Consider the following 24969-nt stretch of genomic DNA (forward strand, 5'->3'; position numbering starts at 1 on the left):
GGTGTGACAAATTTCCTTCTTGCTTCATAAGAGGGAATTGTGCTTTGATTCTCCTTGTTGACTATTGAAGGATTGGTGTTGAGTTGATGATCCTATGAACTAGGGTTTTGTGTTTACTGTTAAGTAGTAATACTGTGTTAATGTGTTTGCCGTCATTTAGGGTGGACGAGAAAGGATTTCTAAACCTATATAAATGGGGTTCAGAGTTGCTACTCTGAAAATAAGTGTAGATAACACCATGGAAATTGTTCAATAAGATCCTTCATTATTATTTAATATAAGTATTTATTAATTAAAGTAACACAGTGGGGTATGGCTAGCCTAACCATGTATGGGAATCATGTAATAGAAACAATTTTCCCTTTCATTCAAGAAAAATAAAAAAGCTTAGACATTAGCTTCTTAAGCTAAGGCCTTCAATTATTCGAAAAAGAATCTGATCTTGAACTCTAGGACGAGAGATGGGCCAAGTCTTGGTAATACTGTGCGATCCATTTTGCAATGATATTGACTTCTTGTTTTCTCACATCTTTAAGCCATTCTGGGTCTTCTTTAGTAGAGAACCTTAGGTCCACGTGGTGAGCCCCTGTTAGTAAAATCCAATAACAAGCCATCAGGTGAAAAGCACATCAAACAGAGCAGAAGATCTTTTACCATCATGGTGAAAAGCCATCACGGTGAAAACAATCTCTTTTGAAAATAGGTAATATTTTTTTAGCACACGCCTGTTACACATAACTTACACTGTTACACACGCATTACTTTTGTAAAGAAATCGTAAGTCGTGATTCATAATTTGGAAATCATGATTTCAAGTTATAATTTTGGTTCAAAAATGTGTGTATACAATGTGTGTAACAAATACGTTTAAAAGGCATTTCTCTTTAAAATTAAGAGCAAATTATAACAATTTTGTTTTTGAAAGAAGCAAAAAGTAAAGAGTTATTTTATTCTATCTCAACATGCAGGTTCGCAATTGTACATATATGATACAATAACAATAACATATACTTTTATATATTTATGTTTTTTTTTTTTTTATTAATACAAAGGGTTACAAACCTTCTTTTGCAACGATAGCAACTATGCTCTCGGATATATTCTCCAGCACCCTACCAAAACCGCGAAGAGATTTTTCAATTATATAAACATATTTTTTGAACTTTATCAATTTAGCTCAACCAAATCAGAATGAAGAAAGAGAGTGAAAGAATTGAGAGAGATCATACCCTCCTCCACTCCAAGGGTCCCTTAAGCCATTAAAGAAGATAATGTTGCTCCCAAACCTTTTCAAAACCCTCTTGATATCCTGGTTAAAATAGACATAAAATGTTTCAAGCATGAAAAATGATCAATGATGTGACAACATGTGAAATGATATACCCACATGGCCACCAAACTCAGTAGTAATCCAATTCGGTCTTGGCACAGCGTCGTAGGTCAATTTGCAAGAAGTGACTCGGTTATCGTAGTTCCAATAAGACTCTGGTAATATGCTCTCTTTATTGTTTCCACCCATTGGCATTATCATCTCCGTACATGCCTGCACAAAATCTCATAATTAGATTGACTTATTTTGTTATTACGACACATTTTGATTTTTTACGAGTAAAAACTTATCCTTAATCAGAAAAAATTGAAAAAAGATACAACAGAGGAATTAGACTGATCTATCTATTGTAATATCAAATTAAAACGTCATAGTTGATTGGTGTCATAATATTTTGTTCTAATAAAGAAATCATAACGACTACTGAAATGGAATTAACAACTTTGTTAATCCCCTCCAAAAGCTTAATAACTAAGTAAAAAAAAAATATATATATATATATATATATATAGAGAGAGAGAGAGAGAGAGAGAGAGAGAGAGAGAGATTAAAAAGAAGAAAACTCTTAGGATTTAGCTCATTGTGAGAGAGCGGGCTAGTAATGACAAGTTAGTGTACTTGAGCCTAGACCTAGTTTGATCCCAATTATGCAGGAGTATATTTAAAAATAATTACAATTACACATATATATGAGTTCAAATTAAACTTGGCATAAGAATTACAATTTACACATTTTTTAAGTCATGAATTTCTAAAATATGTAATGGTTTCTCACTATATATATATATATATATATATATGATTTATAATCTAATTGATCTAAACTCTTCAGTTTTTGTACTCAATAATTCACTTGTCACAAAAATTAAAAAATTAGATGAGACACATGGCGCAAAATTAAACTCCAATTAAAATTTAATTTAGAATATAATTGAATTTAGACTTTTTGATTTTTGCACCTAATAATTTACTTGACACACAAATTTAAAAGGTAAATGAGATACGTGGCATAAGATTAGATTCCAATTTAGAATTTAATTGGATTTTCTCTTAACTTTGGTTATATATATATATATATATATTAAAAAATAATTAAAACCTATCCTCTTACCCTGATTTTTATGATGCCATGGATTTTATTGTAAACTGCTATATAAAATTTGAATGGAACCCAAATTTGATGAGATAACAAGGAGAAGATTTCTACAGTACTTCCGATTACCGAGTCATGGGGTTTCAACTTTCAAATGGTAAGTAAGCTCTTTTTTTTGTTTTTTTTTGTTTTGAGAATTGTAAATGAGCTCTGTTGGTGAAAGGGGCAGGATTTTGCAAAACTATGATAATATAAACAATTTTAAACGCCAACTTTAAGTTTGAACATCCCAAGAAAAATGGTCAAACAATGTTCCCTCCCCCAATTCATATACACTACTTTGCGTTGGATGCCAATTGCCGACACTGCCTGCCCAGCATTGCGAGAGCTTATTATAAAATTAGTGAAAAAAGACTTGTAGTTCAACGGGTACTTTTCGGGGTTTTCATATAAACAATTAAGGTCCAAATTCTTTTCTTTCACTTGTTGTAATTACTGAATTAAAAGGTAATAATAATAATTGAAAAAAAAAACTAGTGGAAAAAGTAATATTACTCTAGCTGTAGTCTATAGGGTCCAAAGAGATAATGGTAATGACCAGGTATAAATAATGGTAAAGTTCAACTTTTGCATGTGAGGCACATGCTTTTCTTGGATACTCTCACAATTCACATGCTCTCTTTATTAGTAAAGATTTTTTAGATTCACTTACGAAAGTGTTTCCTCTTTAGCGGGTTGTGGATTGAAGATCTTCCTTTTTCAGTGGACGTGGTCGGATTCATCATAGATTGCATCGTAATAGTACTTATTTAAGAGTGAGAAAATTCAAATATCCATTCTTATTATAGTAAGTCATACGACTCATAAGTTATACTCATACCTCTAGATTTAAACAAAAAAAAAAATTTAATTAAAAATTTAGGAAGACAACTTTTTGAAAAGAGGAAAATATTTACCAGTCTGCAAGGGAATATTGTCATTGTGATCACAAATCACAATCTGATTTGAAAGAAAAAAATGTTCTTGAAAATGAAACAGCTGATGTTGCAGTACAGGTATTGGTCTATTTAGCCACAAAAAAAAAAAAATATATATATATATATATATATATTTTATTTGGGCCATTAGTCACATTGATATTTTTCATCTATGACTGTTTGAATATCGCTTATTTTGCTGAAAACTGAAAACACTATAGCAAAATAATTTTTAAATGTGTGAATAGTGTCATGAGACCCATTTTTAATGGAAGTTTTGTTTGAAAAAAAGGTTTGTAGGTCCCGTAAATAGTATACGAGACCCACTAAACAGTGCATAATCACATGAAAATTGACTTCTCAAAAAAAAAAAAAAAAGCCAAAACGCCAAACGCTGGGACGTGGATGTGTATCCAAACAAATACTTAATGGTAGAAACCATTTTGACACAATACCAAAAAGTTATGGACTAAATTGACACATTTGAATAGTGAATGACCAAATCAACACACAATATGTAATTTACCAAAAAAAATCGTGTTCATTCTAACATTATGAGTTTATGACATTATCACAATTTAATGAGTACCATTTTGCTCAAGGATTTTATTCCCCTTAAATGACAGATTTTGCATGTGAGATGCGAGTGTTTGAAACTTGAATTTGATTCTATAGCATTATACATGACAGATTATTATTTTGGTAATTTTATTTTCTATTAGTAATGTTTACTTTATTGAGATATGGCACAAATCAAATATGACAAGGAAAATATATTTCATATTTCAATTAGAAAAGTACTACATCCACAACAATTTTTTCACAACAGATTATAGGTAGTAAATTGTTATTAATTCTAATTTAAATATATAATTGAAATTTTTTTTTTTACCCATCTATAACAACCAATAACAATCTACCACTTAAAATGTGACGTGAAATTATTGCGATAATATTGTGTAGATAGAATTTTTTTTTTTTTTTTTTTTTTCCAATTAGCTATACTTTCAAAGCTTTTTAACTGCAAAAATAAACTGGATTCTATAACATGTGACATCTCATGAATGAGACGTGGATTTCAAAGATATAAACAATATCTGGTCATATGAGAGTTTTTGGGCTTTGAGCTACAGAAATGAATAGTAATCTGTATGAAAAGTAATCTGTAATCCACTTCTAACACTGATATTTTAATAAACATTTACTTATTAAATGATATCTGTAATCTTAAAATATGTAAAGAAATACATAAAAATATAGCATGTATGGTCAAAGAAACTGTTGTGAGGCGGAGTTTTGTAAAAAACTACCATTTCAATTGGTCAAAGAAACTGTTTGGGTTTGGATGAAAAATTAAAATTATTTTATTATTTAGTTTATTTTTATTATTTATGAGATTTATTGTACTTTTTAGTACTATTTATGAACTTTATTATACTATTTTAACTAATTTTTATTTTTATCTATAATATTTTTAGCAATAATTTTTTAATTTTAATAAAATAAGCGGTATTCAAATACATTTTTAAAACTTTGACAAAAATGAAAAGTGAAAACCATTCAATTCATGTTTTTTTTTTTTTTTTTTTTTTTTTCAGTTCAACTATCAATCATTAAAATTATACCAATACTTATTTTTACCACAATGAACGGAAAGATTTTTATTTATTTTTCTTTAATTTTTGTGTGGGTGATTTGTCATATTCTCATAGGCAAATAAAAAATTTATAAAAAATAAAAAATAAAAAATAAAAGTCTTGGCTGTAGCACAGATTTAAGGGTATAATCAGGTGTAGAATCACATACCTGCCATTGCCATCCTCCGAGGTCATGAGGATCAGAATCATCGGCTAGATCAAAGCACGTGGCAGTTCCACTATGGTTATAGTATATGTTAGCTGCACCGTATAACTTCGCGAAAGTATCATTTCCAGTCGTTGGATTATCGATTGCCTTACACATCTGAGCCACTCACACAAGAATAAGTCAAAAAGTACTCAGCCAAAAATAACAGGAACAAGGTGAAAAGTGTGTCAATGTCTATTATACCCCTTAAATTATATAAAACTGAAGATATTAACATGAAAATATATATATATATATATATATATATATATCTATCTATTTTTAGGTCCAGTCAATGAGTGACAGTAAAGCTTTTGTTAATAGATTATTTTAAGAAAATTTTAATACTGCTTTCATTGAAATATAAAAAAATTTTCAAAATAAATCTTTTTTTTTTGTCATAAAAAATTTCTAAAAATATTTTTTAAATAAATATTTTAAGGGCATATGTTAATTTAAATAGAAAAGAAAAGAAATTGAGCTATGTGTTACTTTTTAAGAGTACATATATACCTGTTTCACTGGATAAGCTGGTAAAGGACTTATGAAATTTGAAGCAGTGGGATAATCTGTCATGGCCGTGTAATAGTATGCGGTAGTAAGCCAACCTTCTAAAGAACTTGCACTAATATAGTTCCTATAAGAAGATATTAAAAAAAAAAAATTTAATTAAAAGTCAATTTCTATGAAGATAATATCTTTCAAAGTAAGCTAGAATTGTAACAGTAATGAGTCTTACTTGCATATTTTGAATGATTTACGAAGGGCCTCGAGACCACCGGGTTGATTTGCTTTATTTTCAATTTGATCCCATGAACCTTTGAGCACTTTGTAACAATTCTCGCTTTCACTCTAAATTTTCACATACAACCAAAAAGATAATTTACTCTTCAAATTATTTTACATCATATTTGTCATTATCATGGCTTCAAAAAAAAAAAGTATTTGTAATTATCATTATTCATTAGTAATAAGTTAATTGTACTTCTAGCCAAAAAAAAAAGAGTTTATTGTCCTTACATACACAAATAGTAGATGTGAGGTGGTTTATATAATTCCGGAATGTTTACATTATTATTGTTGTCTTGTTATACAATATGTATACAAAAGGTAATTACTTGGCCTAGAACCTTATCTAGAATCTCATCTTTAATGTCTTTTAGCTGGGTCAAAAATGTAAATATAAAAGAGAGTGGGAAAGAGAGACCCTGAAGTCCTTGGTGACAATGTTGTTGAAGCTATTTGGGGATGTAATATTCTCAAAACTGAGGATGGGTGAAGAAGATGCCAAGGCTCCAATAGTTATATGCGGGTACTTCAATCTAAACCATGCTGCTAGCACTGAAAAGCCAATGAACTCAATTTTAATATCCCCCACTATGTTCCAATAATATATTTTTTTTTTTTTTTTTTTTTTTTTGCATAAACAATTGTATTGGGACAAAAGTTCTACCAAGGAAAAGAAAAAGAAGAGAGCAAAAAACAGAGCAAAAGGACTTGATGATGAGATTTTTACTTAATTGTATTGGGACAAAAGTTCTACCACGGAAAAGAAAAAGAAGAGAACAAAAAACAAAGCAAAAGGACTTGATGATGAGATTGTTACTTACTTCCACCATATGAGCCTCCAAAAACAACAACAGGACAGTCGGTTGCCGATAAATTTTTCTTCAGATCAGTGATAACAGTGGCATAATCTGCCAACGCCTGTGTTGAGCTCAGATATCCAAGTGTACTTGTATTGCTGTAAGCCACATCTTTATGACCCCCAAATGGAATGGATTTACCATAGAACCTATGCTGCAATTTTTATACCATCTCAAACTCACATTATTCATCTTTTAAAGAATATTACACATTTTCACACACTTTTTCATCCACACATATTTCAAAAAACTATAAACAACATTTTCCAAATTCTTCTACCAAACAAAATTAGTTAGAAACAAGATTAGTTAGTATTGTATTCTTTTTCCTCTATTCTATTATATTCAAAATCAAAATCAAAAGCTCGGTAAGTTCTGTAATTGACTTGTTGAATATCAATAATACAAGGGAATTTCGAATAAAAATTCAAGACTTAGTATATAATTAACATATCTCTATTCTCTAATATGAATCAAAGTTACCTCGATGAAAACAAGAAGGGCTTTGAAATGGGGTGCTTTTTCAAACATAAAGCCTGTGTTCTGAGCAAACCATTCAACATCTCCTTCATTTCCCGTGTAGACAAAGATTGGAGCATTGCTATGAGCACCACCCCAGAACGTGTCATTGATGAGATACCTTTGCTGAAAGGTTTGGTAGCTCTTGGGATTGAAATTGAAGTGGTCAAGGATTTGGGTGAAATACTTGGTTTTGTAAAGCTGATTTTTGGTAGAAAGTGCAGCTGAGAGCTGCTCAGGCCGAACGATTGAAGAAGGGAAGCTAGGTGTGATTTTGGCTATTGAAGCTGTAAATGACAACAAAGTGAAGAAGGAAAACCATAGAAACACAAACCCAGTTGCCATTTCTATGTTGTGTAGGAAAAGAGTGACGGATGGATGGTCCTAAATCGAGACTTGAGAGAGGAGATTAGCTAGGAAGAGTGAGAAGTACACGCCTTTGTATAGAGTAATAAGGCAAGAAGGTAAGGGTAGGCGGCCGAATTATAGACAACTTGTATGATAGAACTATTGACTATTTTTATCTGGAAGTGTCTCTTGGAAACGAATCAAACGATAATAGACGTTGGTCCCAGATCTCTTTTGAGAAAAGTATCTCATGGACGGACCCCTACGCTTTTTTTTTTTTTGTTTCACAAGCATAGGAATCCCTATGTAAATTTGAAAATCACACATCGATGACATATTGGCGTCGTGTCATCACTGAGAAATCAAAGTACGTAACTCTCATCTCCACTATAAAATAAAACTTTGGTGATTGACAAAACTAATATACTTCCATCTTGAGATAGAAATCAACTTAATGATGAGTAAGCTAATTGAATTGTATAGTTTAGTGGTGTTGTTTTATTCTTCCAAAATAAGGAGAATCTAGTATTGAGATACCAAACCGACGCAGTGGTTTAAAAGTAAAGAATTGCTATATTCACAATATTTTCCTAACACTTTTACAACAAATTTTAGATGATATGTTGTTACTAATTTAATTTGAACTCACCATAGAAAATATTTTTTTTCCTTAACAACCTGCCATTTAGTATTAATTTGTTATGAAAATACTGTGAGCATATCATTTCTCTATAAATTAAGAATATTGTAATTCATTAGTATTGTTTTGTTTCTTCATTAAGAATATTGTTTCTTCACAATATTTTCCTAACACTTTTACAACAAATTTTAGATGATATGTTGTTACTAATTTAATTTGAACTCACCATAGAAAATATTTTTTTTCCTTAACAACCTGCCATTTAGTATTAATTTGTTATGAAAATACTGTGAGCATATCATTTCTCTATAAATTAAGAATATTGTAATTCATTAGTATTGTTTTGTTTCTTCATAAAAGAAAACCTAGATTCAATTCTTGTTTTCCACATTTTATAAGAGAAAAAAAAATTATTGAATTTAATTGGAAAACTTGAAATACAACACTAGGTTGTTTGTGCAAAGTGGCTCAATGTCATTATTAATTTTTTTGAAGCAATGTCATTATTAATTAGAAACTAGTGAATAACTTGTACATACACGGTACAATAAAAAACAATTACAATTATACACATATATATATGTTCAAATTATAAGAGATCTGGGGTTTAATCCCCGCCTACACCAAAAACTGATTGGTGTCTTGATCTGATGATAAAGAGCTATCATTAGGAGCGGATGCCATAGGTTCAAAACTCTTTAAAAAAAAAAAAAAAAATTATACCTGACGTAAAAATTACACATCTTTTAAGCCATATATATATATATATATATATATGAATTTTACTCTTTTTTTTATGTTTTTTTTGGGATATACATGAGTTTACTTTTTTTTTATTGGACTATTGATGGTTTATTTTATAGACTCTTCGTCTTTCATATAACATTAACTCACCTAAAAAAAAAAGCACTTAGATATGTCACATGACGCAAAATTAGACAATAATTGGAATCCAATTTATAGGGTCCGTTTAAATATAACTTATTTTTGCTGAAACTGAAAACTGAAAACACTGTAGCAAAATAATTTTTAAATGTGTGAATAGTATCGTGGGACCCATTTTTAATATTTTTTTTTAAAATAAAGTGGCTGTGAGTCCCATGAACAGTACTGTTACAGTGCGTGAACAGTGCTGCTACAGTGTATGAACAGTGATAATTGTCTCTAAAAGCTGGAAACGCGTGAAAAAAGAAAAAGAAAAAACAAAACAAAAATCAAAACGCAAACACCAAACCCAACATAATTCCTATTCAAACACTCACATAATCTAATTGGATTGTTTATTAACTTTGACTTTAATTTTATGAGATGAGTTCAAATTACACCTGGTGTAACTTTATAAAAGTTACACCATTTTTAGATCGTAAATTCTCATTAGATGTAACGGTAATAACTTAGTACTTGCTATCTCATTAATGCAGAATTATTGTATGCCAAGTCAACTACTTTTACTGAATTTTCTTACATTTATTGCCCAACATCCCTCAATCACCTTCCCACTACCACGGTACAACCCCTCTAGATAAAGTGCCAGACTTGGCCATTCCATGGAGATCATTAAAAAATAAAAATATTATAGAATTTTCTTTTTGAGTCTCACGAAAATATCTTTGAAACAGGTCTCCTTTCATGAGAGTACTCTTAAGGCTTGAGAATTTCTTGACTAGACCTGTACCATCTTGCAATTCACAACAAGAATTAGAATGCTCTTAAACTTAACTCCGGGTATTTTCAAAACTTGACAATCACTCCAAAAATCCGTCTCTGCACCTTCCTCAAAATCATGGTTTTAAAACTGTACACCTGCACCTTCTCTACACATCTTTAGAGAATATACTCAGATTTACAATTACACCAGATATCAAAAATATCTGATTTGATGGTGATTTTGGATCATCATATCAAAAATTTAAGATATGATTTTGGATCACCAGATATCAAAATTCACCATCTTTGCACCTTCCAAAAATCACGATTTTAAAACTGTATTTATGCCATTTTGTTCATAAGTATTGACAAGAGGGACAAAGTTTTACAACATCACAAATAATTGTACTGGCATAGCACAGCTTGTGTTGAAGAACTGTTTGGCCAACATTCAGGGCACGAAAATATAAGGAATCTTCAAAGGTTCCAAGGGAAAAATCATGAAAAGTTGCGCATTTGTCAGAATTTGTTGAAACTTTTCTATTGATTAATGCAAGTTCTTGCTTTTTGTCTGCATTTACTTGTTTTCCTTCTTTATCTCTTTCTCTCTGTTTTCATTTTTGTTTTCCTACTCACAAACCTCTAATGTAGTGTTCTGCAGTTATTTTTTTATATTTTTTTTTCCTTCTTCTGCCGGCAATCTATCAACAATGGTGGAGGAGAAAGAGATAGAGAGAGAAACGTAGAGAGAGAGAGAGAGAGAGAGAGTCAAATATAATATTTTTTTTTTGAGTTTAGAGATAGGTATAAAATACAATAAATGAGGGATAATTAATGAAATCCTAATCAGAATATTAGCATTAATGAGAGATTTTTTTTTACCGTTGGATCTACTTAAATCCAATGGTTTAAAAAATGTGTAACTTGAACCCACAATTTTTCACATCATCACTATTTTTTTTTCCTTTTATTTTATATTCTTTTTATTTCAGATTCTTTTTCCATGTCAGCATTATTTAAAAACAAAAAACAAAAATTTTGATTTTATATGATAGATATTAGAAGATCATATATAGATACGTATAGTAAGATTAATGCCACTTAGCCGGTTGCCATGAATTAAGAGTCCCATTAGAAATTGGATTTTATTGGAGTGGCGTGGAAGTCTCTAAATCATGTTTGTATGCAATGCAAACTCCTTCACAGTGAAGGAGGTGCCGACTTACTCTCCTATATATGTATAAACCTACGTGTGTTGCCGTAAACTATTCTTTTGTTACAAACACTTCTTTCTCAAGGTACGAAAATTTCTCTTCATAGCTTTCTCTCTTTAGTTTTTGTATTCTTTCTTTAATAGTAATTTGTGTATGGTCTGTGTTTGTGTTTGTTTTTCCTTTAATAGTCCGTGTGAATATATTTCTTGGTACTAATGCTAAATCTTTAAAGATGCCTTCATATTCTATGTTTCCTTTTCGTTTGCTATTTCTTGGCTTATATTATAGATTGTAATGTATATATTTATCAAACAATTTAGTTAATTGGTTTTTACATCCTTAAGCATCACCCATTCATGAATGGAGATTTCGTGCAATATACCACTAGGTTATTGTAGAGTGAAATTCTCTCACAACAATGTCGACATTTTGACTTTTTTGTTTTCCAAATTTTTTTATTCAAGGGTTTAGATTCAAAGTTACAGAAGCAACTTTCAATCCAAACCTTTCAAAAAAATTTCTATTGATGAATTAAAAAGCTGGTGACTTTATTTCATTAAGTCATTTTTTTTTATTCTTAAGTAGAAAGGATAAGATTAAAAAAAATGCAAAACTATTTTATAAGCATGCTAATTACATGGAAACCTAAGCCAATTAGGAGAGAAGTTTAATTAGAATTAGGAGAAGAAGCTAATTCAATTAGAATTAGGAGACATAAGTTACCACATAGAATAGAAACCTAAATTCAATTAAAATTAGTAGAGATAGAAGTTACCAAATAGAATAGAAATCTAATTCAATTGGAATTAGCAGAGATAGCTAAGAACCTTGTATAATATAAAATCTATAATAGTGTTCCGTATTATATGTTAATATATTTATATTTGGTTTTGAAATTTGCTATTATTGTTTTAAAGTGTTCCAGATTCAAAAGATACGTTTTAACCCTCTATTCCAAATGTTAGTTTTATTACTTTTATAGTTTTACTTAAACTAAGTGATATTTGAACGTCGGTGGAATTTTCATAGTGAGGTTGTTTTTGAAATTGTAACTTTTAAATCAATATGTTAGATTATGATACTTTTTCGATTACTAATATTGTTTGGTTACTTAGCATAATAGTTAGAACTTAGAAGCTATATGGGCATGGTTATAAGAATATGTTTTTTCTATTCTCTGCCATGTACAACACTTCAATATATAACATTGGTTAAACATTTTTGGATTGAATATTCACTTTAGGATTTTGATTATAATGAGAAGAATTTTGTGTAACAAGTCGCCTTCTTTGAACTCTACCATTGGGCCCAAATATTGTAAAAAATATTTCTTATAGGACCTTTAATCCTTCCTTAACAATTGTAGTTGCTCTTGCTTGTGCTATAATTTCCGACTTTTTAAATCAAATTGTTTTCTTCTAAAAGCCTGTGTTATTACCCTATCCATTAAATATCATTATCTTTGTTTTCATACTAAAAGTTTGTGTTCTGGTAAATTTATATCTTTGTGGTGGGAAGTTTAATGAAAAGTTTTTAAAATCTCATATCCAATAGCTTTCCCGTGCATTGCACGGGTTAGCGACTAGTATATATATATATATATAAACTAGCGTGTAACCAATGCATACCCATGGGTGCATTTAAAATTAAACACAATTTTTATTATAAAAATATAAATAATAAAAATGTCATGTTTTCAATCAAAAATTTGTTATGGTATAATAGACATTAGCAAAATATCATCAATTCATTATCTTTGAGTAGATTATAACCTTGTCATCTATGAGTAGCTTCTAAGAGCATCCACATTGGTAGAGCTATTTTTTTAGCTATTTGGCACCACAAAAAAACTACTCGATCTATTTTACCTTTTCACTTTATAAAACATCCAATATCAGTGGTTCTATTTTTTTTACCTATTTGTGGGGCCCGGCCCAGAAATAATGGGCTATTCCAAATTCAGGCCCGTCCGAGGAGCGTCCTGTCCAAAGAGAAACCACGTATGAAGCATTACTCAATCCCATAAACGCCAAGGAAACCTGTCCGAGGAGTAACTCCTCCTCGGACATCACGAAGCCCAGACGAGGAACTCTCCCCAGCCACTTCGGTTCGTCCTCCCAACATATAAAATGAATAAAATCCAAAATATCCCATGGAGAGCTACCACCACATTAATTGCGCCCCAACCACCCTCTTGGCCGCATTAATGAGGAAATGACCCCTGAACAGTACCGCCTTGGCCTCTGCAACTCACATGGGGAGAGATGAAGGCGTCTGATGGGACAGCCACTCAAGTATGTGCTTAGATAGTCAACAAGTGTAGGGTTGAGATGAGAGAAGGGAACTATATAATGTAGTGGAGTCCCTTAAAGAAGGGGACGAAAATTTCTGTATGAGGAACTAAAGAAATAAACTTATACGGGAGAGATCCATTTTCATGTCTTTATTTTCTGCAACCATATTGCCCATGCATCAGACTGAATAGACACGCTGAGGCCAAGTTCTTTGACCCATCCTCTACAAATATTTATTGTGGGTTGCGCTTTGGGCCAGGACCTGATCAATCGAATTTGGGCCAGGAAAATCGTGCAACTACAATTGGCGCCGTCTGTGGGAAAGCTTGCGCGTTGGCGCAGGTGGCGGTGGAATCAACTCATTGGCAAGCAGAAATTTCTGGGATCTCCTCCATCTCCGGCGACATATAGTTGTTGCTCCGACGTAAACTTCTGCTAGGGGCTACGCCTCGCAGTGCTAAGGGCGCGGGCGTCTCTAGGGGCTTCCAGCCCCAGGCCAACTGTCCCCGCCTTGGTGTAGGGGCTGGTGGTTGAAAAATAAAACAAATAAAAAGATCGTAAGTTTTGGACAGAACCAAGGCCTTGCATGGTTCTCGGACTCAAGCCTATGGGGAAACCAAGTACATGAAAAGATCATAAGTTTTGGACAGAACCAAGGCCTTGCATGGTCCTCGGACTCAAGCCTATGGGGAAACCAAGTACATGAAAAGATCATAAGTTTTGGACAGAACCAAGGCCTTGCATGGTCCTCGGACTCAAGCCTATGGGGAAACCAAGTACATGAAAAGATCATAAGTTTTGGACAGAACCAAGGCCTTGCATGGTCCTCGACTCAAGAAGCAAAGCAGAACTATGGGGGACTCAAGCCTATGGGGAAACCAAGTACATAAAAAGAAATCTTACAAGTTTTGGACAGAACCAAGGCCTTGCATGGTCCTCGGACTCAAGCCTATGGGGAAACCAAGTACATAAAAAGAAATCACAAGTTTTGGACAGAACCAAGGCCTTGCATGGTCCTCGGACTCAAGCCTATGGGGAAACCAAGTACATAAAAGATCATAAGTTTTGGACAGACCAAGGCCTTGCATGGTCCTCGGACTCAAGCCTATGGGGAAACCAAGTACATTAAAAGATCATAAGTTTTGGACAGAACCAAGGCCTTGCATGGTTCACGGACTCAAGCCTATGGGGAAACCAAGTACATAAAAAAGACCATAAGTTTTAAACAGAACCTAGTCCTGCATGGCTCCACGGACCACAGACTAAGGGAAAATTAATACTTAAGGCAACTATCCATAGTTTTAAACAGAACCCAAGTCCTGCATGGCTCCTCGGACCACAGACTTGGGGGAAATTATTACTAATATAAGTTTTAAACAGAACCTAGTCCTGCATGGCTCCACGGACCACAGACTAAGGGGAAATTAATACTTAAGGCAACTATCCATAGTTTTAAACAGAACCCAAGTCCTGCATGGCTCCTCGGACCACAGACTTGGGGAAATTATTACTAATATAAGTTTTAAACAGAACCTAGTCCTGCATGGCTCCACGGACCACAGACTAAGGGGAAATTAATACTTAAGGCAACTATCCATAGTTTTAAACAGAACCCAAGTCCTGCATGGCTCCTCGGACCACAGACTTGGGGGAAATTATTACTAATATAAGTTTTAAACAGAACCTAGTCCTGCATGGCTCCACGGACCATAGACTAAGGGGAAATTAATACTTAAGACAACTATTCATAGCTCTAAACAGAACCTAAGTCCTGCATGGCTCCTCGAGCCACAGACTTGGGGGAAATTATTGCTTATGGTAGATTGGGAGATCATTACTTAAAGGGAACCATTTTAATACGTGCGCGCAGTCTGGCACCATCGCAACCCTCAGATGCGCAGCCCAAAAACCCATTTTTATCTTGACCGTTTATCTGTATCTACATAGTTGCAAATGTTTAAAGAAGAGCGCTACTGACGTGCATCCATAGTAAGCAAAACGAACATTTTATATTAATATTCCGAGTACATTAGAAGGAGAGGTCCTTACAAAAGAGCGGGAAAATTGGACGACTCTCGGACAAAAAAGGAAAGAGTACAAAGATCAAAAGCCTAGAAGGCTAAGCTTCAGCAGGAGGATCTCCTTTCTGCTCGGGCTGAGGAGGCGGAACCTCGATGGTAGAGTCTGCGACGGGATCATCCGCCATATTGGGCACAAGGACAGCATCAGGCGTCGCCAGATCCTGCTCAGAGGCAGCTTGAACACCATCAGGATGCGCTCGGATCTCTTTAGGATAGAAGATGCTCTCGGGCAGTCTCAGCGCCGAGTCAGCAGGAACTCCTGTAGCGTCGAGGGCACGAGACCATGAGATATCGCAATACTCCCGGCATACCTCGGGGATTTCCTCGGATAGCCTGGCCTCCGTCTCTTCGGCCCCGAGCTGGCGTGCGGCACTCTTCTCAGCCTCTGTGGCTTCTCGGATCAGTTGGGCCTCCTCTTTGGCCCGTCGCAGCTCATCCTCGACCCTTTGCAGAGCGGTTTTGAGATCCTGCACTGCCTGTTTCTCGGTGGCAAGGTTAATCTGGGTCGAGAACAGCTCCTTGCGCTGGTCCTCCGCCTGGGCCTCAGCACTCTTCAAACCAGCCTCTGCAGACTTGCGCCGGTTCTCCGACTCCTTGAACTTGTCCATAAGTTCAGTGTAATCGTGCTGGAGGGACCCCAAGGTTTTCTCCACCTCCGCTCGCGCCTGGTTCTCGACCTCAGCCCGACTACTATTACCACGGCAAAATTCCTCAGCCACGAACACCTGCTGGGTAATCTACAAACGAAACAAGATTGCTGTAATCTAAGGTCAAAGAAATTAATGAAACAGTAAAAGGATTACTTACCATCGCGAGATCCCTTTTAAGGGATAGGAAGATCTCGGGCTGAGAGAACCGCCTATAAGCCTCCATATCCCGAGGAAGGAGTAGGGGCTGCTCTAAGGCCTCGGCCACGTAGCCCGCTCGGCCTCGATTGTACTCTCGGATCGAAGCATTGTAGGGAATGGCCACCCCATCCAGCTCCAATCTGGGGCCCCATACACGCGGGGTAGCACGTACATCCGCAAGAGTCTCCTCGTCTCGACTCTCCGAGGAGTTTCCCCTTCTGCTCCTTGGCGCGCGAGTGGTTTTTTGCTGCTTGGTCGGTTGGGCAACCACCTCGCCCTCCTCAGGAGTGTCGGCCGGCCTTTTCTTCTTTAAGTCCGGATTAACCTTAAGGCCAAGGTCTGAGGTGTCCGTAGGAACCACAGGAGGGAGGGTCTTGCCCTGTGGTGGAGTTGGTGCCTTCGAGGACTGTCCTTTCGGCAACCGGCCTTTCCCTCGGGAGGCCATCAGCTCCTTTAGAGTTTTTCCCTTTTCTGCCATGGGCTCTACCTCCTCGTCCGAAGTATCGTCCGAGCAGAGAACGATGGAAGGAACACCAACTGCAGAATGTCGGTCCCGCTCTCCTTCGGGATCAGAAAATTCCACCAGGGGGGTCTGTTGAACTTCCTCCTCAAAATAAAACTCGTCTATTTCTGCCTCAAGGGAAAGACGAGATGATTCAGCTTCCTCTTCGACCTGAGCGGCAGCACCAGGCTCGTTTGGCGGAGGTAGCTGCTCTGCCAAGTAGGGATCTCTAACACCGGGCAACACAACTGGTGGCAGATCGTGTTCAGCTAGGAGCCCGTCCCTGGACACGTCAATCCGAGCCAACCTCGGACTACCAGCCCTTATGGCGTGACCGATAGCCTGGAAAGAGCTGCTCAGGGGTTGATAGCCCAGAACCAGATGGGCAGCACGCAACTGCCCGTCCTCGGAAACGTAGATCTCCGACCTAAGAAGGTAGTTCAGCGCTGGCACGTTCACAAAGTTTAGTCGAGGGGCGACGTGAATTTTATCTGCAAACAATTAAGGAAAAGGGGATTAGTCCATGAAATCTTCCAGTTATAAAGAAAGCAAAAAGTGTAACCCCTCAATGCTAAATCCTATCCCAAAAGGGACCGATCCTAGAAACGCCGCACCTGGGTTTCCTGCCCGAGTTGGACAATGAATACCGTCGAACCACTCCCCAGAAGCAATAAGGAAATCATTCTTCACTGTCTTATTGGATATTGGGAGACAAGAGATCAACCTAACGTCCTCGCTCCGGGATTTAAGATAATACCCCTCATCCCCGAGGCGGTGACATTCGTACAGATAAGCCACATCGTGCCAAGTAAGGCCTAGATTCATCCGCTCGTTTAAGACATCTACACAGCCTAGTATCTTGAACATATTCGGGGCACACTGGTACGGCGTCAACCTATGGTTGAACAAGTACTCCCTTGTAATCCTACGCATGGGAAGTGTCATCCCTCCCTCTATGAAGGCAATCATGGGGATAACGACTTCTCCCGCACGCCTATCTGTCAATATTCCTTCAAGAGGACAGTACCGCAGCCCAACCCCCGGGGGAATGTGATATTTAGCCCTAAAGGCTTCCATAGCGGCGGGGGTGTTAACTAATTTCTCAAATCTACCCATCTGGACTGAACCGAGGAACAAAAGTAAAGACTCAGAAAAAAAAAAGTAGAGTCCGAGGAGGAAATTGAAACAGCAAGATGAACGAAATGTACTGGTACCTTCACAAAACGTTCAATGAGGCGCCTGGGAATCTCTCGTGGACGAAACGCTTCACAAAAACGGCTACGATGGCGTAACGGTCGCAAGTGTTCGTGTATCTCTGGGGTTCGATGGAGTTCTCTGGAAGCCTCTAAGGTTTGTGAAATGCAGATAAAAGAAGAAACTGAACCCCTATGACGTCTTATATAGCCAGGAGGAGAGAGAAAAGATCGCTCCTGCCTAAAAATACGGGAAAAAACGATAGCCGTTCGATCTACGCCACACCGTTGGATGAGGGAACATAACGCCTCCAGAAGTTAATGGCCGCGCCTCGTAAATTGCAGCGCGTCAGAAGTAACGGTCCGCACGCGCGCCACACGCTCTCCTTATTTCCACCCTCTCCCAAAATATCAAAACCCCGTCTTTTCCTCCTCGGAGGGAGATAGAAACCGGAGTTTTGAGGGGCTAATGTGGGGCCCGGCCCAGAAATAATGGGCTATTCCAAATTCAGGCCCGTCCGAGGAGCGTCCTGTCCGAAGAGAAACCACGTATGAAGCATTACTCAATCCCATAAACGCCAAGGAAACCTGTCCGAGGAGTAACTCCTCCTCGGACATCACGAAGCCCAGACGAGGAACTCTCCCCAGCCACTTCGGTTCGTCCTCCCAACATATAAAATGAATAAAATCCAAAATATCCCATGGAGAGCTACCACCACATTAATTGCGCCCCAACCACCCTCTTGGCCGCATTAATGAGGAAATGACCCCTGAACAGTACCGCCTTGGCCTCTGCAACTCACATGGGGAGAGATGAAGGCGTCTGATGGGACAGCCACTCAAGTATGTGCTTAGATAGTCAACAAGTGTAGGGTTAAGATGAGAGAAGGGAACTATATAATGTAGTGGAGTCCCTTAAAGAAGGGGACGAAAATTTCTGTATGAGGAACTAAAGAAATAAACTTATACGGGAGAGATCCATTTTCATGTCTTTATTTTCTGCAACCATATTGCCCATGCATCAGACTAAATAGATACGCTGAGGCCAAGTTCTTTGACCCATCCTCTACAAATATTTATTGTGGGTTGCGCTTTGGGCCAGGACCTGATCAATCGAATTTAGGCCAGGAAAATCGTGCAACTACACTATTCATTTAAATATTATTTCTTTGTTAATTTTTTTATTATTTCTTTCCCACCTCACTTTATTTGTCTCTCCCTCTCTCATCTAAAGATTTTGAAGAACAAGTAACAAACCCAAAACCCCAACCACCTCCACTGCCACCCACAACCCACAACCACCTCCACTACCCACAGGCCACCATTACCACAACCCAAATCCACCAAATTTGCAACAAAATCATCTCAAAACCCAACCAAAATCACACATAAAAGCAACCAAAATTCAACAAACCCACAAATCCTCCAACAAAAAAATTCACTGAGACAATTGAAAGAGAGATTTAAAAAATCATCACCCCCACACCCCTCCACCACCACCACCAGGGACACCAAGACCACCACATAACATCCAGAACTAAACCCACCACATCAACACCACAAAATCCATCCCATAACCAAAAAGCACCGCCTAAAATCATTCCAAACCCAGCCACAACACCACCACCATAACCAACAACAACCGCCCACGCCAATGCCAAACCAAACCAGGCTTTAACCCAACCAACCTGACCACCAACACAAACCCACAAACACAAACATAGCTCGATCCTGACCCCGACCACAAACACAAAGCCATAAACACAACCAAATCAACAACCCACTACCACCACCACAAACCCACCTCAACAATCACCACCCATAACTCTAAAAAATAAAATTAAAAAAAAAAAAAAAAAACACCACCACCAACAAGCTTGGGTCAGCGGCAGCTTGGTGGGCAAGGGCTGATGTGTGGTGAGGAGTTGGAGGAAGAAAGAAATAAAAAATGAAGGGGAGAAGAGAAGGGTTGGGTTCAGTGAAGAAGAAAGAAAAAATAGAGAAAAAATGGATGGAGGAAGAAACAAAAAAAAATTGAAAGGGGGGAGAAGTGCTGGGTTTGGGTTCGGTGAAGAAGAAAGAAGGAATTTGAAGAAGTAATAGAAAAGTGAGAAAGAGAGAGAAAAGATTAATTTAATAAAAGAAGAGAGAGAAACAAATTAAAATATAATTTTTTTTTTTTGCCTTTGAGCTACAGTGCACAACCATCTTTAGTTGTGCACTGTAGTTGAGAAGCCAAATCTTTTGGCTATAGCTCCACCATTGTATTTGTAGCCCTATTTTTGTGATTGGTGGTGTTAAAAATAACAATATGGTTTTTTAGTATCACCAATATTAATGCTCTAACCCCAATAAAATCCTAAAACAATTACATTGATACAACTCAAATTTGATATGATTTTTGGCACTAGGATTTGCAAGCACAATTATTTTGATACAATAAAATTTCCTCATTTCGATGATCCAATTCAACTCCTAGGGTTGGGTAGTTGATTTATTGGGATCTAGAGCTAGCAAGGTTTAGATTAGGTTGGAGATTTTTCAACCAAAAGAGATAAAATTTGGTTGAAAAAGATTTCACATCTAACCCATGCACACCCTTACGACTAAAAATGTCATATTCAAACCTATTTTCTCCTAAAAGAGACAAAGCAATGATTACTCTAACGATCTTACCACTAAATTGTATCAATTTGATTGCTAGTATGATTACTCTAACCTATATTCTCTCTCTCTCTCTCTCTCTCTCTCTCTCTCTCTCTCTCTCTCTCTCTCTCTCTCTCTCTCTCTCTCTCTCAATTTACTTGCATTGTGGTATATTATTAAAACATGGAATACTTTGCAGTTTATTTTGGGACAATTACCTCTCTTGTGGTTTGCTTTCTAGGACATTTTTACTAATTTTAAATAAATTTAATGATGTTACAAGTGCCAACATATCACATATAGAGAAAGAATTGAAGAAAAAAAAAATCATTTTACTCCCACATTTTTGGTGGTCTCTTTGATTTTTTTCCTTCAATCGTTATTTGGGTTTGTGTATGTTTACTATGAATAAGATTTAAGGTAGATTAAAAAAAAAAAAAATTCAATGGGTGTTGTTAACACTTGTGAAATCATTAAATTCTATTAAAGTTAGCAAAAATGTATCATAAAGCAAACCATTATGGGATAAGAGCATTCACATCCCATATCTTCGAACTATTCTATTCTACTATCTCAAAAACAACTTTAACTATTATACCATTCCATTTTACAATACTCCCAACATCCCAACTTTTATTTTACAATACAATACATTAAATTAATATAAGTTATACAATAAAATAATAAACAAATTATCTATTACTCCTCTCTCTTTCATTCCTATCCATGCCTCTATGTCTCTCTCTCTCTCAACAACCAAACAACCCAATCACCACCATGCCCACCATGCCATCATTACCCATTGCCCACCAAAATCCCATCAGAACCAAAAATCCAAATTAAGAAAAGAAAAAAAAAGAAAAAGAAAAACCCAGCAAATACCCACCAAACCCATTAAAAAAAACCAAACAACCCAGTCACCACCACCACGCCTCCACCATGCCTACCACGCCACCACTGCCCCATTGCCCACCAAAATTCCATCGGAACAAAAACCCTTATTAAAAAAAAAAAAAAAAAAAAAAAACTCAAATCAACCTTGATCAAAACCCAGATAGTTGTTGAACAAAACCTCAACCAAAATCCCACCGGAAAACACACACATAGTTGTTGAGCAAAATCCAAATCAACCCTGATCAAAACACAACACACAAAACCCAAATATTAAAAAAACACACTTGTTGAGCAAAATCCAGATCAACACTGATCAAAACACACAAAACACAACACAAATCACACCACTGCCGCTAGATCAACACCGCCACGGCTGCTGCTAGATCAATGTTTCCTCCATCAAACAACAACGCACAAAACCCAGCCCATCTTCAGTGAGCTTGAGCAACCCATCATTAGCGAGAATCACAGCCCATCATCAGTGAGCTTGAGCAGCCCATGCCAAAATATGCCCACCGTGATAGAGAGATGTGATAAGAGAGAGAGGCTGTTGTGGAGAAGGAGAGAGGAGATGAAAAACACAGAAAATAAAGAGAGAGAAAAAGTCAAATTCATTTATGGGTGAACAAAAAACTATTATTTTGTTTTACAATTGTGCTATAGTACCGTCACAAATTTGTGACGGTACTGTAGCACAATTGTAAATTTTTTTAGAATACAAGATCGGATAATGGGACCTTTTTGTGTCTTGATGGTAAAATATATCTATATTTGGCATTTACCAGGCCGGGTGTGAATGCTCTAAACGTCTTATTATGATATCATAGGTATAATATATTCTGTTTTGTTTTATTTATATGACACTCTAAAAATCATGAAGTAAAATTATAAATTCCTTCTTCCTTAAAAAATACACGAAGAGTGTGTATGACATTAACTTTAAGTTTTAGCTTTTAACTTTTATATATAAAACCTCACTTTTTTCCATTTTTAATTATATTTTTAATTTTTTTCAAAGTACATACTTTAGCATATTTTTAATAAAAAACTAAATAAGATATTCTCAAATAAACATGAAGTAAGATCACGAGTTTAAACCTCTTTCATATGCACATACACAAACAAATCCACGTTAAGCACCCCGATTTCAAAGGCTAAAAATTTTGAGGCGAGAAATCTATCACGTAGGTCGAAGAAACAAGTGATGCGAGGATGTACAAGAGGCAACCTTTATACAAAGTAACAGTGATGTATCAAGAGAGGGACTGTGTGTTGGTGATGGGTGGTGACATGGCATATTACCATTGGCGATTGACTATTCCTTTCCTGAGTCTAACAGGACAGATGTTGATCCCTGAGATTGGCGCTTGTTTGGATGGGGACATCCTGGCTCTTCCTCGCCTTTTGTCTTTGGAGTTTGGATGACTTGACTATGAACCTATGGTCCCATCTTATTATTATCAACTTGTCTCTAAAAACTAAAAAGCAGTGTTTTCATCACCAGTGGGAATAAAAATGTCACCCTCACCCGCACCCCATCTCCGAGCTTATAAAAATTTCTCTCTATTTTAAGATAAAAACTTTTTGCTTTTTTTTTTAAATTTAGCTAACTACTTGTTCATGTCAGCCATTTCTTCACTTACGAAGCACCAAACTTTTTATTATTATCACAGTTATCAAGACACAAAATCAATAAAATACTGATTTGGAAAATAAACAATATTCCCCATACATAGGAAGCTACTCAAGCAAATCTCCCATTTTAGAGTAGAAATGGGAAGTCTACGTAGGCAGCTTTTAGGGTAATACCTTTTTTTTTTTTGGTTACCTATTCACCCCTTACCTTATTTTAGGTAACTTGCTACCAATGTTCATAATTTATAAACAATATGATTTTTTTATAAAAACAAAGTTTAGATATAAAATTGATTCTAACTTAAATGTTACTATATATTTTGAAAATCTAACTGTTAAATTGTATGTTTTTTACGCTCTCAATATACACGTTAAATTTTGTGTTAATCGGATATTATTTACTATATGATTTACAAGCTTATATTTTATACATAGTTTTAAACTACTAAAACTTGCAATTTAAATGATTTATTAATGATATAGATTTTGATTTTTAATTTTAATTTTTTATAAATTTTGCAAGTATAGAGGATATAAAAAAAAGATGTAATTCAATGGTGGATTTATCAAAATTCATATCCAATAAAAAGATATTGAGTAATGTTGTAGTTTAAAGCTACAACTAATTTTTTAGCTAAATTTTATCCTTCTTATAATTTATATTCAGATGTTATAAATTAATTTGTAGGAAAATTATATCCAAAACTTAATTATTAATTTTACATATTTTTTTTGGTAAACTTAATTTTACATCTTATATAGCTAGAACTATGTAGATCTAGCAATACACACATTGTCATGTCATTTAAAATAACGTTATAATTTGTATACCCTCAAGTTTGTAAAATTTAACCCAAATCATGAAATTAGTCAATTTCAAATGAAAAAATAATCATTTTTCTTAACCCATTTAGATTTTCTTACTAAAACTTAAAATTATTATTTTTAGAAGAAAAATGAAAACTGAAAATTAATTTAAGTATAAAAATCTAATTGAAAATAATTGGTAGTACATTTTCATATTTGTAAAATTTAGTCCTAATCATGAAATGGATCTCCTTCAAATCGAAAGAATCACTTTCCTTAGTCCATCTAGATTTTCTTACCAAAAATTCAAACTAATTCAAGATTTAATTTTAGCTAAAACCTTAGAGAGATGCTACATCTACAATATTTTTACAACAAATCACAGGTGGTTAGTTGTTATTGGTTCAAATTTGAAACTAACACTAAGATTACTTTTTTGCCCCAACAATAACAACTAGTAACAATCTGCCACTTAGAATTTGTTGTAAAAATGTTGTAGATATATAATTTCTCAAAACTTTACCATGTTAGAGTATTAGCATTCGGTGATGTAAAATGCATTTTTATCCATTTTAAATTGGACAAAACTTGACTACAAACCTCATTGTAATAAGTTTGTAGCAAAACTCTGTTTTTTTAGATTTTACTATAGTATCAAATCCACAAAAAGATTCTCACACCCAATAATGCAACATTGTTTAAATTTCTACATTTTGCTATAATAACATATAAAAATAGATGTCCACTCTAATAATGTGCATGTCTTTTTTTATTTTTTTTATAGGATAGAATTTCTATTCTAACCTAATC

General features: G+C 35.3%; 1 protein-coding gene across 1 annotated transcript; it reads right to left on the minus strand.

Moving 5' to 3' along the window:
• Positions 1-245: 245 nt before the first annotated feature.
• On the minus strand, positions 246-7942 carry LOC115973062 (lysosomal Pro-X carboxypeptidase-like). The gene is made up of 10 exons (XM_031093302.1): positions 7375-7942; positions 6856-7045; positions 6453-6586; positions 5985-6097; positions 5759-5882; positions 5207-5362; positions 1388-1543; positions 1230-1309; positions 1063-1112; positions 246-586 (listed from the first exon to the last, which is right to left on the minus strand). Exons 1-10 carry the CDS (start codon positions 7753-7755, stop codon positions 450-452), a joined length of 1521 nt encoding a protein of 506 aa, XP_030949162.1. The 5' UTR covers positions 7756-7942; the 3' UTR covers positions 246-449.
• Positions 7943-24969: the final 17027 nt, after the last annotated feature.

This window comes from Quercus lobata, unplaced genomic scaffold (genome assembly GCF_001633185.2).
Source record: "Quercus lobata isolate SW786 unplaced genomic scaffold, ValleyOak3.0 Primary Assembly Scq3eQI_1999, whole genome shotgun sequence".
NCBI lineage: Eukaryota > Viridiplantae > Streptophyta > Magnoliopsida > Fagales > Fagaceae > Quercus > Quercus lobata.

Bases quoted from the DNA above. Each gene is read 5' to 3' on its own strand.
- LOC115973062 (XM_031093302.1), bottom strand. From the start codon at position 7,755: ATGGCAACTGGGTTTGTGTTTCTATGGTTTTCCTTCTTCACTTTGTTG. The intron at 1,310-1,387 runs GTGGGTATATCA...TATTTTAACCAG, and splicing joins CTACTGAGTTTGGTGGCCAT to GATATCAAGAGGGTTTTGAA. The intron at 1,113-1,229 runs GTATGATCTCTC...CGGTTTTGGTAG, and splicing joins GACCCTTGGAGTGGAGGAGG to GGTGCTGGAGAATATATCCG.